This window comes from Hippoglossus stenolepis, chromosome 4, assembly GCF_022539355.2.
Source record: "Hippoglossus stenolepis isolate QCI-W04-F060 chromosome 4, HSTE1.2, whole genome shotgun sequence".
Taxonomy (NCBI): Eukaryota; Metazoa; Chordata; class Actinopteri; order Pleuronectiformes; family Pleuronectidae; genus Hippoglossus; species Hippoglossus stenolepis.
This window is the reverse complement of record NC_061486.1, coordinates 24842391-24856633: the sequence shown is the minus strand read 5'-3', so window position 1 is coordinate 24856633 and position 14243 is coordinate 24842391. Positions and strand designations below refer to the sequence as shown.

The following is a 14243-nucleotide window of genomic DNA, read 5'->3' as shown; positions in this document are numbered from 1 at the left end:
CCTGCTGTAAACAGCAGCATCATTGACAGTTCTCTGTGTAAGTCAGCTAGAGGCCCAACTCATATATCTTTAAAGGAAAACCAACACAAAGAAAGGGAATTACTTAAAGGACAGTAAGTAAATATAAGTAAATACAGACAGGATGAGAGAAATGGTAGACGTGGGACCCATTTTATCACGCACACAACAAAATCAGAAACGTCCACTAGTTGAGGTCTTCTGTGCTGCTGTAAACGAACCTGCTGCAACTGATGATAACCTGTGGAGACAAACATTTTTTATTTGATATAACTTTTCAATTCTGTGCCTCAGTCATTTCAGATAGAATTACATACCTGTATTTATTTTGCTTTTGTAAATATAAAAAGATCAGTAACCAGAAGCAATTCATTACTCAGATGAAGCTTTTTTGCCTCACAAATACCAGACCTCCTGCTCACAGACACAAAACCCACAGAAATGTACACGGCTCGAAGTTTATAAGTAGCATATAGGCTTCAGTATAAGAGGATTAAATCAATACCACTTTCTTAGTGAATTATTATGTCGCTCCAAAATTGATTAGTCGAGGACGAGGAAATGCAAGGAAGACATTAAAACACCTTCAATAAGAAGATAAACATTTTGACACAGGGAAGTCAATTTCCCAACAGGACACAGGGTGAAAGATTCTGCAGACCATATTCTCACTGATAACATCAGCTTTTGTTTGTTCATTATTTATCATTGAATTAATGATTGTTTTTTTTAAAATATATTTTTGTATTCTATTGTCATAGTGGCTGTGTCCAAAGTCACTGTTTATTTACATGTATTATATTTATACTATACCATTTTCTTTAAGTGTTAAAATTCTAAGTGTGTAATGTGTACACTACCTTCAAAGAATGAACAGAATGGAGTGAAAAACAAGTGTCCCTAGCCGCTACACTCGTCTCTGCTAACAATCCCATAATTCAACAAACTGCATTTTACAGCCTTATCTGTCGTTAAGAGAAAATGATGACTCATGGAAGGGAGATGTTTAATACTCACTAATGTAAATACATCAAAAATCTGTTAGAACAAGTGACACACGTCCTTTTGTTTTCTTTATTTGGATGAGTCTGATTTATCAAAGAAAAACATTATTACGATTGTCAAGTGCTGAGTTTCACTGGAAAACATCTTGAAACTTGAATTAGTTATTTCTACAGAGTGTAGAAAGTACGTTACACAGACAAACAATGTGTGTATCATTTTTACTTTACATTGAAAGTGATATAACAAATGTCTTTACAAAATCAGAATAACTAAATTTTCCAGTTGTGTTTTCATGTTAGGAAATTATCCTTCTGAAGCATCAGTGGCTTGAGGAAGTGTCCACTAATTTGAACAACCTCAGGTAAATCTATATCAATACACAGGTCTTTCCATATATTGGAATGTATAAGGTGTATAATGTGTTATGCTACAGATATTATTTTGCTATTTCACAATATTGTACATACAACTGTAAAAGTGAGAGAAGCAAGGCAATAAAAGACATTGCTCTGTGATTAGGCACAAATAATCTCAGTCCTTGCACATGATTTCAAAATTCCCCCCAAAAAAATGTTAGGAGCTTCAGAAATGGAAATCAAAATTCCCATGAAGGCACACATTGCTGTAGCTTTAGTTTGTACACGTTGCATCTTTCTGCACTGAGCAGAGAAAGACAGAAATGAAAAATATTTAAACCCTGAACTTTCGCACCATTCCCTGCACATCTCTTTTTACTTGTTCTGTCATTTTTAGAAAACAAAGTGTTCGCAGTAAGAGCAGGCAGTCGGCTGCAGAGCTGTGCAAACTCAAATGAATGAACAAGGAAGACGACACTTGAGTGCAGTTTAGGTTTTACTGATATAATAAGAACTCAAGGGAGCTGTACGTCTCCATTCTTAAAATGACTACTAGTTAAAAACAGATTTCCATTAATCCAACCAGTCTTAAAACAAGTCTGACTGTAGTGAAGATTATCGGTGTCTATTAACCGATGCAGAATCAAAGAAGGCAGATGAACTGGTAAGCAGATCTGGAATCCAAGTGATCGTCTTTTCACAAAAACAAGGTCGATTCCAACTGTTGTCGTTTCATTGTGCTGAGTCGATCCCCGTTGTTTCCTCAGAGCAGCAGTGCCAGGATTCACAGTGTTTGTTTCTCATCAGAGGAAGACTGGGTGCACTTCTAGAGAAGTTCTGATGGTTGTAAGGATTACAGAGTGTCTGTGCGTGCGTGGCAGCTGTCACACACTCTGACTGGGTGATCCCAGCCTCGGGAAGGCACGGCCCTGGTGTGTGTGGAGCAAGGTCCGCACACGCCTTGTCCGCATGCCCTGCAGTGGTGCTTGGACATGATCGGAGTGAAGGCTTTGGAGCACTGGTGACACTGGGTGATCTCCTGGTCTGGAACCCAGTAGTCTGGTCGGGCCACGTCTTTCACAAAACCTGAGGGGAGTGGATGCAAAAGGAAATCATCATCAGATTTTTAGCAGGGTTTTTATGTAACAGAGCACAATATTTATATCCTATACAAACTGGAGCTGCGGTGAATCACTTTAAAGGAAACAAAGATTCATTAATGTTTATGGAGTAATTCCCCAAGTAGCCATTTAATATCTGGATAGATGGATAGCGTCTGACCCATTAAATGTATATTTATGGCATTAATTCCTTGCAGGTGTAGCATCAATTCAAAGCGGTCCCATGGTTCAGCTTGTCCACCTCATTCACCAGAATTTAGAGTCACCTAGGGAAGTACAATTAGATTTTTTCCTAACGGATAACCAACGCTTGTTATTCGATTATTAACAATTAACCAACAAGATTAAAATTTTATATAATGGATGAGTGTCTTTCTCTCTTGCTCAGACACACAGAAATCCAGTTGCTATGGTGGCCCAGTGGACCGTTATAACATCCACAATTCAGTTTGTAGCGTCTTAGACGGGCAAACTTCGGCCAAACGTTCTGCTTTTCCGCAGCCACGACGGGCATGCAGTCATTCTGATGAACATGAGAGTAAACTGGGTACATGTGGGGCAGTGGGCAGTTACAATAAGCAACCATCAAAAACAGGCCAGGCTCACTCAATCCTCAGCAGACAGCTTTTCTACCAGTTTTTATTCAGAAATGGCAACATGTCGACACGCTGTGGGCTCAGTCTGGTGCACAGTCTGTGAACTGTGGGACCGGTGGTGGAGAACACCTGCACAGATGATACCGATGTCCAAGGATTTTGTTCACATTTAACTGTTTTTTATGTCAAAACTCTTATAGTCACTAAACCGTCATATCTGAACATCCAAAGGGACGACATTATTGTAATGAGAACAAATATTGGGTTTGTTGCAACATGGCTGTCATTGTCATGTTCAGAAGCACAGGTAGATGTAGTTGAAAAATTATATATTAAAATATCATTTCAGCTGGTGATTTCATTGGTGATACAACAGGCCAAATTTATAGGTCATGTTATTGGTGAGATGCCAGATGACCAAAGAGAAAATGTGCAACCAGCTGCACATACATGATGTGTAATGGTAAATTGCAGCTGTACTCACAAAGAGGGTAGTCGACCGCCGTGGTCACCATGTCCAGTGTGGACTGAGCCACTTCTGTCACCCTGCGAGCGATCAGACCTCGAGGCTCCACCTTGGACACTGAAGAAATAATTGTGTGTGTGAGAAAAAGAGAGACACGTTTGCCAAAGCAGCAAAAAAATTATAAGACAGGAAATTACAGCAGCCCTTTACCATCTACTCTGCATCTAACATTAGAAATTAAAATCTAAAAGATTGACTTTTCAAATTTTAAAGAACATTTAAAAAAGCAGAAAAGGGGAAAAGAGAAAATGAATTTAAGACGGGATGTCCGACAAGTTTTTTGAGCTTGCTCTGTATTAATAAAATAGTTATTTACCTGTGGGCAAAACTCAAAATGAATATCATACAACAATAAAATACAAAAAACGACTAGAGCTAAAACAGTTTGTCGATTGATCCATTAGTTGACTGGATGAAAAGGAATCAATAGAAAAATTGGGAATCAAATAATCATTTAAGAGGCTGTTCAAGCAAATATGGAAGAAATTCCCTCATTCCAGCTTCTAACATGAGGGAAATTGGTGTTTTTTCCTTGTTTTAGATCATAATAAATGACATATTTCAACTATTGGTTGAATAGATACAATGTTTTCATCGGCATTTTTCACAGTTTTCTGATGTTTTCTAGACCAAATGATTGATCAGTTAATGTGGAGAGTAATGATCAGATTAATTAAAAAGTATTGCAGCCCCCAAAGCCTCTGCTCACCCACACAGTTGTTTAATTGCTCTGCCTGATTAGATCTGGGTCAAGTTCAATCTCTAAACGTTTTCCACCACTTTGCCATGGTTTCTGGGTTGCTCAGAAACAGTGTGCAATGGCTACAACAGACTGCGAGGTCCGTTTTCTCCTGTTTGGTGGGTGTGTCAGAGGTGTTGCCCAATCAGCGTTGAAGTGTTTATAAACCCAGCTGTATTAAATAGGCAGTGCACACAATGGATTCTCAAGTTCTCTACAAATGCAGAAGCTGTTTGGAGATTGCATTAAGTGAAAATGTGGGAAAAAGCTACTACTGACAGCAAAAATAGAGATTGCAACACCAAGTGTATGTAGAAGCATTGATCACATGTTTAAACCCATGTCATCTACCTCCGCGTTTTCCTCCACAAGAATGGCCTTCTCAGCTGCTATAGTTGCAACTCTTGCGTATCACAACAGTCGTCAACGCACCACCTTTTACATCTAAATAAACATCTTGCTAGGTTTTGTCTGGGCTCTGGTGGAAAATGGGTGGAACCATGATTGGAATTTATTATGTCACAAAACTCTTAATAGAAATAATCGTCAGTCAAATCCAGTTTGTCCACACCCACAAGGCTCTGAGCGGTGAAAACACCCGTTTGGGTGGACGTAAGGACGCAGACACTTTAAGATAACAGTAATTTTAATGACTAACTTTTTATCTGCTGCTCAAGTTACATAATCTTCTATACAGAATTCATGGTTATGAAATGTAAAGAAACTATCAATTCTAGTTGCTGCATCAACATTTTTCAACTTGTAGATATTTAGCCTGATGCAAGTTCAGTGACTACATAATGTGACAAATGCCAGAATACTCCACATGTCTTACTCCAATTGTTGCTTATTCTGAGTATGACCTTATTCAGGTTAGGGTAAACAGAAAATGCTGTTTACATGGCAATGTCTAATTCGGACCATTGTCTTAATCGAGCTAATATCAGAATATCAGTGTCCATGTAATCATGTCTAGTGTCTCACCCTGAGTGTTGACAGTGTCAGCCGGCCCTCCCTGGCGGTGGCAGGCCTTACACACCCTGACAGGGCCATTACCCCAACCCCTCTCCGGCACCGGCATCCTATGGCTGGAGCAGGGGTGGCAGAAACCCTCTCCACAGGATCGACAGTGGTGCTTCCTCTCTGGCTCCTCAAACACCTTCTGACAGCCATGACAGGCCTGAGGAGCACGAGGAGAAGAGGAGGATACGATCATGAAAGGAAAGACATGTTAATATCATCAACTCATATGCCTAGAGCAGAGGTTTCAATGTTTTTTTGCCCGAGGCACACTGAAGGACAAGCCAAAATCGCAAGGCACACCTGTATTCTTATTCATACCAGAGTTTCTCTCTTTTTTTAAAGTTGCTCTCCTTCACACTGACTGTCAATCAAGGTCTTCGATGTGTCACACGCCTTTTTATGTAATAATTTTACAGCGTTGGTCCGTAGTGGATACCCTGTATTCACACTTTTTGTATCCACTGTTCGACATACATCGCCTCGTTCACCTCCTCTTCTCCTGCTTCCCCGCTTCACGTGCATCAGTGTGTCAGTGAGTGGGGGCGGGGTCAGCCCTGGGTCTGTGTTTTTTAGTGTAAACTCGCAGAGGAGATGAGGAAGTGACACGACTCGATCAAATACAGAGACACACCAGCAAAATGTTTGGTGCACAGGTGAGACAAAGGTACATTTTAATCCGAACTTCACAGATTTAAATGGCTCGGGAGCCCTGGAGTAGTATTATAGTATTGCAATAATAATATTGTACATTTCTCTCAAAATCTCATATCAAACAATGGTATGCTAACTTGTGTTTGGCACTGGGCATGATTTCCTGTGAACGTAACTGCATTGCAACAGGTTTGTTGTGTGTTCTGAGCTTTAGTTCGTCCTACTCACTGTTATGTCTGTGTTGGGTCTCCAGTAGGGAGGAGCCACCTGGTCAGTGAGCCAGGCAGTGACAGCTTTGGTGGGGCCAGTGCTGTACTCGGACACCGACTGAATCATGTAGTTCATCCCGTCCAGGACCCTCTGAGCAGCGTTCTGGTGGTTGGTCATGAATGTGTCCGACTGACAGAAAGAGAGGGGTGAATAAAAAACGTGCCATCTTCTTTGGTGATTTACAGCCTGCTTGTTAAGTTAATAGTACATCATTATTAACAAGCTAAAATGAAAACTGCTAGCTTCATTTTCCACATTTTATTTCACTGACATTTGACATTTGTTTTCAGATGACACACATTGAGTTTATATACTGTCTACATTTTAATTGTTAAAATAAGAAGAACCAATTTGAGTATCAATAAAGAACTGGATAAGGTGTATCTGAATTAATATGATAAATATAACATTATGACTACGGCCTGATGAGAGAAAACTGCCTCACCGCTGCAACATCAACATAAGCCCTCCAGGAATTAAGGGAACATTCTGCTTTCACACAGTCAGCATTCGAACACATGACTTATGAGCTGGAGCCCTGAAGGCAAGAGCTATGCGTTCACCCTTTTTGACCAATCAGATGAAGCCCCAGCTCGCCATCCGCTACCCTTAAATTAACCGGTGACAGTTTGGTGGTGACTGTAAGTTTTGCTGCATGATGGCTAAGGAGGACATAAGAACTCTATGTGCACAAATTTTTTTTTTTTAACCACAAATCTCATCATCATCGTCACAATTTTGAACAATGATATTGAATATCGCACATTATCCTCATATTACAGGAGATCAGTGAATAACTACGGTTACATTCATTTTTACTGTAGATGGAAGCACAAAATCATACAATCTCAGCATCTAAATGTTTCAGTCTGGCCTCAAGGAATCTTAATGCATAAAAATTCCATAGTCTCATACATTAGATGCAACCAACTTTAATTACAGTACTCTTGTTAAAAGGATGAGTTACTTTCTTTGGTTGTAACATACTTACATTTGGAGTCCACAAAAGTCAAAATTAATAAATCACTGTATATTTCCACCGTCAAGTCAAACTTTAAGAGCTATTCCTGAAACATAAATGATAAAATCAAATTCAGTCTGTGTCTCTACTCACCCCCTCCCAGACGTGCTTGACCTCAGATCGCACCACACCGCTCTCAGGGTCCTGGTTTCCCACCCAGTACTGTCTGCTGCGGTAGATGACACCACAGCTAGCACACTCCAACACAAAACTGAGGGAGGCAGAGGGGGACAGTTGATTAGATTCACTTGTGCCGAGTCTGAACACCTGCACCACACACACACACACCCACACACACAACACCCACACACACACTCACTCACTCACACACACAACACACACACAGAAAACTAATACCAAGCAGCCAACTACTGTACTGTTCCTCCCCTCCCACAACCCATCAGATAAAACTATGTAATATCACCCCTGCCATTTCATTACATGTCCTCTCTCTTTCCCCTCCACCTCCCCCCCATCCTCAATTAAATTTCTTCTACACTCCCCCCCAATAAATCTGTGTGTGTGTGTGTGTGTGTCGGTGTGCGTGTGTATTTACCCACCCTGACCAGGCATACTTCGCCAGTCCAAACCATGGGTTGTCAGTGGAAGCTGATGTTTTGGGCATAACAATCACCTCTCTGCCTCCTTCATAGCACCGCTGGAGAGGCAACACAGAGATTGTAAAGAGAAAATAATCAAGTGTAAAGATTCTTACTCTTTTGGAAGCTACCATGTAAATAATAATCACAAAACACATCATATTTTGAACAGTTAAACTGGCATGATGATAGTAGTATCGGGGTCATTCTTACTTTACAGATGAGGACCTTGTTGTTGAACTGGTGTGCATACTGGCAGAGCCCATCTGCCATGTGAGGGACCCTGTCTCTCAGATGGTTCATTCCATTTTTACAGCGAACGCTGGAGACGAGAAAGAAAACCAAATGGTTCAGACAACATGACAGACTTCAGATTTAGGTTTTGTAGAAGTCTGAATTATGACTCCATCAATCCAGAGCTGAATCCTTTCAGAAGCAGTGTTATGAGTTCTCCCACTCCCTGTCCTCTCATCATCAAGAAGAAAAACAAGTAGGGGACTTCCATGTCTCCACTCCAAAAACATGGAAAAGACATCAAGTTTTATGTGTCTCGATGGGGTTAATATTCATAAAAGCAGGAATGTCTTCCAATACTGGGATTCAGCCAGGGACAACTACACAATTTCCATGGTCCTTCTGGCAAGTAAAAGCCCTTGACTGCTGAATAAAGACTCAGAGGAAGAGGGAAGTTGCCTAACTCAAGGATTTTTGTTTGGTTACATTGAAGCTGCTTTCACACATGGATTGAAATTTTCCAGAGGCTGTATGGAAAAACAAATAAAATGTCTAAGTCACTCTTTGAGAGAATAGAGCAGGAAAATGTGTGGAATATTCAAAGCGAGTGAGTGGGCATGTTGATGACGTTTCTAACACATGACGGACGTATTAACTTAATTTTTTACAAATATCTCAGGTTGAAAGTCATACATGCAGAAGACGCAGACAAAGATGTCAACTTGGACGGACAGTTAGATGCATGATCTTTTGGTGATAAGGGGCAGCGCCAGTGTCAATGACCTGTAAACATAAACATTGCTTTGTGTGACTGAATTTAGACAAGTTCATATGTCCTGCCTCCTGAATGGTTGTGAACGCTTCTGACATGGACAATCTCCTGCATTCTTCATATAAAAGGCAAACTCTGGAAATTGTCAGAAAACTGCTTTAATCAGAAATTTGCAACGTTAAAGATCCATGACATATTGTAAGACATAGGGAAATAGAATTTTGCCTGATAAGCTTTATAAATGGCCACATGTCACCATGTCTTGAAGCCCGGATGAAAGATTCTCACCTTTGTGAAACAGTAGATTGGAAAACATCCAGCAGAGGAGAATGCTTAGATTTGCAGGCCAACAATAAAAGTGGGGGTGCAATATATCCATCCCAAACATTTCTTATCAGCAATAACAACGCCTGACATAGTATGGGGTTATTTTATCAATAAGAAATAAAGTCCTTAACTATTGAGAGCAGGAAATGTGATTTGGGAAGAAAATAAGTGTGACTGCACAAGGTAAGTAGTGAGAAGTAGAATTTGCACAAGCAGAGAAGATTGAAAAGTCTCATCTCTGACCAAGTGACCTGATTATATTTTTGGCCAGGGTTTTTAGTCAGAATCTTTTAATTTATAGAGTGTAAGCATAAATAAAGATTTTAGGCCAAATTCGATCTGAGGACAATAAGCATCTGCTCAAACTTGTCTGTAATGACTTACGTGCAGCTGAGACAAACAGCAGAGCAGGTGAAGTACTCATCTGGGAAGAATGAGTGCAGGGTCATCTTTTCGTCAGAGAGTTCCCCACAGAAACGATCACTCAGGGCCTGCAGACGGAGCGAGCAAAGGTTTCTTCATCTCACTTACATTTCTCTTAAACTTAACTTTTTGTCTATTTAGCACCAAAGGTAATTGGCTACCACGTACTTCCAGCGCGTGAAACACTATCCCCGGCTGGCGGGGGGAGCGGGTGTGAGTGTTCTTCACTTGCTGCGTGACGGCCTCCAGCAGAGTGTTGTAGTTCGTGGGAGGCGTGATGGTCTGGGTGCCTACATACTGCACCGAGCTGAAGGCTTGTGTCCCCAAAGCCAGGTCATGAAAACGCTTCTTGAGCAGCGTGTCGGCGTGGCCAGCCACCTTGGAGTCTTCAACAGCATAGCAAATGAAACCAATAAAAATACATAATTTTCACAGGAAAATAATTTTACAACCAAGGTGTGATTTAGTATATGTGTGCGTTTCTATACATATATATGTACATATATATGTATATTTCCTTCTCCTACCATGACCCAGCAGCTGAGTGTGCGTTGTCTCTTGGAAGATAATGACAGCAGGTCCAAGAGAAGAGAGGGGTACATCCAGACCACAGCGGCTGGACAGGGCCCTGAGCTCTGGGGTGAAATGCTTCAGGTAGGCTCCAGAGGCACTGCTCAGGAAATGGAACATGTCGTTGTGGAGGCGTTCAGCTCGTGTGCGATAGACTACAATATCAGACACTGCCAGCACCTGGAAGAGAGAAGAGTAGGTGAATATAGAGGTAAGACAAAGGACTTTAGCACATGATATCTGATAATTGTGTGAGGACAATAATAAAAAGAATAGCAGTAGTTGATAAGTCCCCAAATTCACATCATATCTAGAAAAACAAGCAGCCCTCTTGGACCACTGTGTTGAAACTACCAGCATTCAATGGTATTAGAGCAACTATGAGCTGGGGAGCAGAAAACTGGGGATCTTGAAAGGCTAAAATGCAATATATTATCTATTAAGAAATTAAAGTGGCTGTAAAAAATGTTTTTAAATATTCCCTTTAACTGTCTGAGTGCAACGCCCACTAGCAACAGGCAAAATTGACATCCCTTTTCCCGATCAAATGAAAGACACCGAATGTGAACTGAACGTGTGATTGATATGCACTGTGCACTGTGACTGAATTGTATTTACAATTTATTAGTTTATGTAAAGAGACCCAGCTATTCATTAATTACAACTGAACCAACCAGGGAGCGATAAAATTACCTTCAGCAGCAGCCTCATCCTCTGGTTCTGGTTGGCTGCAGCGCCTAACAGGCCTTCAGTGTCCAGGGCGACCAGGTTGAGGGTGGGGTTATAGGCAGCCCACACTCCCACCGTACAGGTGCTTGGGGACTTTGAGGTGTAAAACACGCTGTTACCACCGAACAGAATATGGTTGAGGGTATGGGACTTGCCGTCGCCGGTGTTGCCAAAGATGGAGAGGACCTTGACGCCCGCAACATCCCCACACCCAAGCCTGTCCAAAAATTCTGACTCATCTCGGACCTGGAGGGAGAGAAGGGAGAACACCAAGCAGAGCATGGATTACTAGGCTGTCACAACAAGATATCACTCACTGGTTCCTAAGGATGGATGATATGGCCAAAAATCATATTGAGCTAAACATTTTCATATCAGTCTATATAATATATATATATATATATATAATAAAGTATCATGATAGATGTCACACTATTGTTTATTTAAATAGTCTTAGAGAGTTAAGGACATGTAGCAGAGGGCTGGGTCTGAAATGAACCTGCAGCCGCCGGACTTAACCCTCAGTGTAGAGCCTACTGCCTAAACATTTTCATCCTGAGTGAGGGTTTTAAACTCTTTTTATGAACAGAGAATGAGAAACACTTGATAAACAGCAAAAACATAAAACAAATCTGAGGGAGATCAATTACAGGCAATCCCCCCCCTCTGTGCTTACACAATGGATAATCATGATATTCTTACATATTCAAATTTTGTTAAATTGCAATTGATGGAAATGATATTGTGATAATTATTTATATAAGGTTGGGTAATAATATAATTTGCATAATTAGTGCAATATAATTTACAAAAATAGCGATAGAACTAACGTTCATTATATATCAGCATCATGTTTATACATAGCGTAAGCACAGCGAGGAGGAACAACACATAATTGATCGTCCCAGATTTGTGAATAAACACGTGGCATTTATCGTGACAATAATCGATATCGACTGATTAGAAAAAAATGATCTTGATACAGTGTTGGAGCCATGTTGCCCAGCCCAGTGTTGGTATTGTTTTACTGCCCAGCTGGTTCTGGTTCGCCTGCTGACTTCACTGAATCCAGGGGGAACCTTATTGAATTTGTGTGGGCGATGCAGTCAAGGAGGACAACAAGCCTTAACAAACAACAATGTGTGTTATCTATTGACACTCGATGAAGAGAATAAATCTTTACAGCGACGGCTGCATTCAGTATCTACATGGTGCTGAGTCTGCAGCGCTCTGAGGACACACACTTAAGGAGAAAACTGACATCGCACTAAGAGCCCAGGCCACTTAGATACGCTTAAAACCAGTCAATGTGGACTCCAGCTGGAGCAGCAGCACAGACAGGGCCTGTCAGCGGGTCAGATGGACTGACTCACTGGGGACATTCCCACTGAGACACCATTCGCTGCTCTGCCAGCTCCCTACGTGTGTCTGTCTTAAATCCGAGAGGTATCAATAACTCCTGTTAGCTAAAACATGTCTACCACAGTTGACGTAGCAGTACCGAGTAGTGAAGGGAAACATGTCCCACGTTCACTTTCTTCAGTTGACAACATGAAGTTAGCTTTAGCCCGGTGTTTGTGAAGCTAGGCGGGTATGTGTCAGCACAGTTAGCATCAGTGACAACACACAGTTAATGGCCTTCGTTAGCCTGCGCGTTGTCTTCCTGCTCTTAGCCCCGCAGCTAATGCTCGGCTAGCTAACTTTACCTGCAGGTTTTCTTGTTCGTCCACCAGCAGGAAGCTCCGGGCCCCGCCTGACTCTGGACGCTCCCCGGGCTTCTCCGGGCCGATACACAGACTCTCCATGTCCATCATCGGGGCCTCGGACATCGTCCCTCGGTCACTTGGAGCATGTTTGGGACGAAGAGAGGCAGAAACGAAAGTTCAACATGACTCCGTCTGTCAATCACAACAACAGCGCGTGGACTCGACGACGCTGTGGGAGGGGCCACGGACGTGACGTAAGACGCACAACGGGCCTCTGGGCTACGACACATCAGCACCACCGTGTGGCCAGAATTAGGCATAACACACAACCCGGCATTGAGCGAACTTCAGATATCATGGAATAAAAAACACATTACTTATACATGTACGTAAATTATACATGTTTTCTGACGTGGATTTTCAAAGCTTGGATTGAAGCTGCAAGTTGTGCAAAATTCAAATCCGTGTTTGTGCTCCACCTTTAAATAAAGCATGAAATTACACAGAGGCCTGTTTTATAAGAGCAAGTGGGCCCAAGTCCTAATCACAGCAATACTCAGGGAATCAATGTTTCCTTTTAACAGAGGGTGTTTTATCTGAGCACTGCTGCTGTGTTAGAGCTGCTTGCTAATGTTCATTAAATATTTGTTAGTACAGATCTATAAATATCACATGTCACTGAAAGGTTTCAGAGCGGCGCCACTGCTAACATGACATGGAGAAAGAGATTCCTATACTGATGCTCGGACAGTCCTGGCTGAGCTACCCTTCCTTCCTTCCCTCCCCCCTTCCTTCCTTCACTCCTTATTTCCTTCCTTCCTTCCTTCCTACCTTCCTTCCTTCCTTCCTTCCTTCCTTCCCACAAATAATCAAATTCAAGAAATCCTAACTTGAACACACATCCATGCGTACAAAAGCTACAGGCAGGCAGAGAAATGGGCTTGAATTAAAAGATGAAGGAAGGTACAAAGGAAGCATGGAGTAGTGGAGGGGTTTGGAGAGGGTCCTAGCCGCTCTCTGGGCTCTACCATGAGAGACAATTTGTCTGAAAGAATCAATTATAGGCCTACTCCCAACCCATCACCCCTGATTAATGAATAATTAAAGCTGCTCAGTGCAGGGCTACCTAGATAATATAAGATTAGCCATGCCACCATTTATGTAAGGTATTATTAACTTGTTAATAAAGGATAACAGCCCACAGGTTAATATAATAAGGTTTTTCTAACTTTGCAATTGAGCACCATGTATGTTTTTTATGAAAATATATTTTTTTTGCATGTGTTTTGTTGGCTAAACTAGTTATTCTCCATAATATTCACCCAGCTTAAGTCATATCTGGCCAATATTCAAAATATATATGAAAATAGACATAATTAACTCATTAATAGAAGGTAACAGCCCACAATTTGACATTCCTGCTTTTGTATTGCATAATAGCCTACCAATAGACACCGCATGAGTAATAGTTTTGTGAAAATATTTTTGTGTGTGTGTTTGTTGCCTAAACTTGTTATTCTCCATACACACAGACAAAGTCACATCTGACCAATATCG

General features: G+C 41.4%; 1 protein-coding gene across 1 annotated transcript; it reads right to left on the bottom strand.

Moving 5' to 3' along the window:
- Positions 1–1078: 1078 nt before the first annotated feature.
- si:ch211-11n16.2 (zinc finger FYVE domain-containing protein 1) lies at positions 1079–12912 on the bottom strand. Its single transcript, XM_035154683.2, has 12 exons — positions 12687–12912; positions 10945–11226; positions 10209–10431; positions 9850–10067; positions 9643–9749; positions 8139–8247; positions 7887–7984; positions 7420–7537; positions 6264–6434; positions 5346–5541; positions 3581–3679; positions 1079–2465 (listed from the first exon to the last, which is right to left on the bottom strand). Exons 1-12 carry the CDS (start codon positions 12807–12809, stop codon positions 2233–2235), a joined length of 1977 nt encoding a protein of 658 aa, XP_035010574.1. The 5' UTR covers positions 12810–12912; the 3' UTR covers positions 1079–2232.
- Positions 12913–14243: the final 1331 nt, after the last annotated feature.

What these genes read in the sequence shown, in the direction of transcription:
- si:ch211-11n16.2 (XM_035154683.2), bottom strand. Translation starts at nt 12,809, where the DNA reads ATGTCCGAGGCCCCGATGATGGACATGGAGAGTCTGTGTATCGGCCCG. An exon ending in GCGAAGTATGCCTGGTCAGG is followed by an intron (nt 7,538 to 7,886) that starts GTGGGTAAATAC and finishes TGCCTCCCTCAG; the next exon opens with TTTTGTGTTGGAGTGTGCTA. An exon ending in TCAAGCACGTCTGGGAGGGG is followed by an intron (nt 6,435 to 7,419) that starts GTGAGTAGAGAC and finishes TCTTTCTGTCAG; the next exon opens with TCGGACACATTCATGACCAA.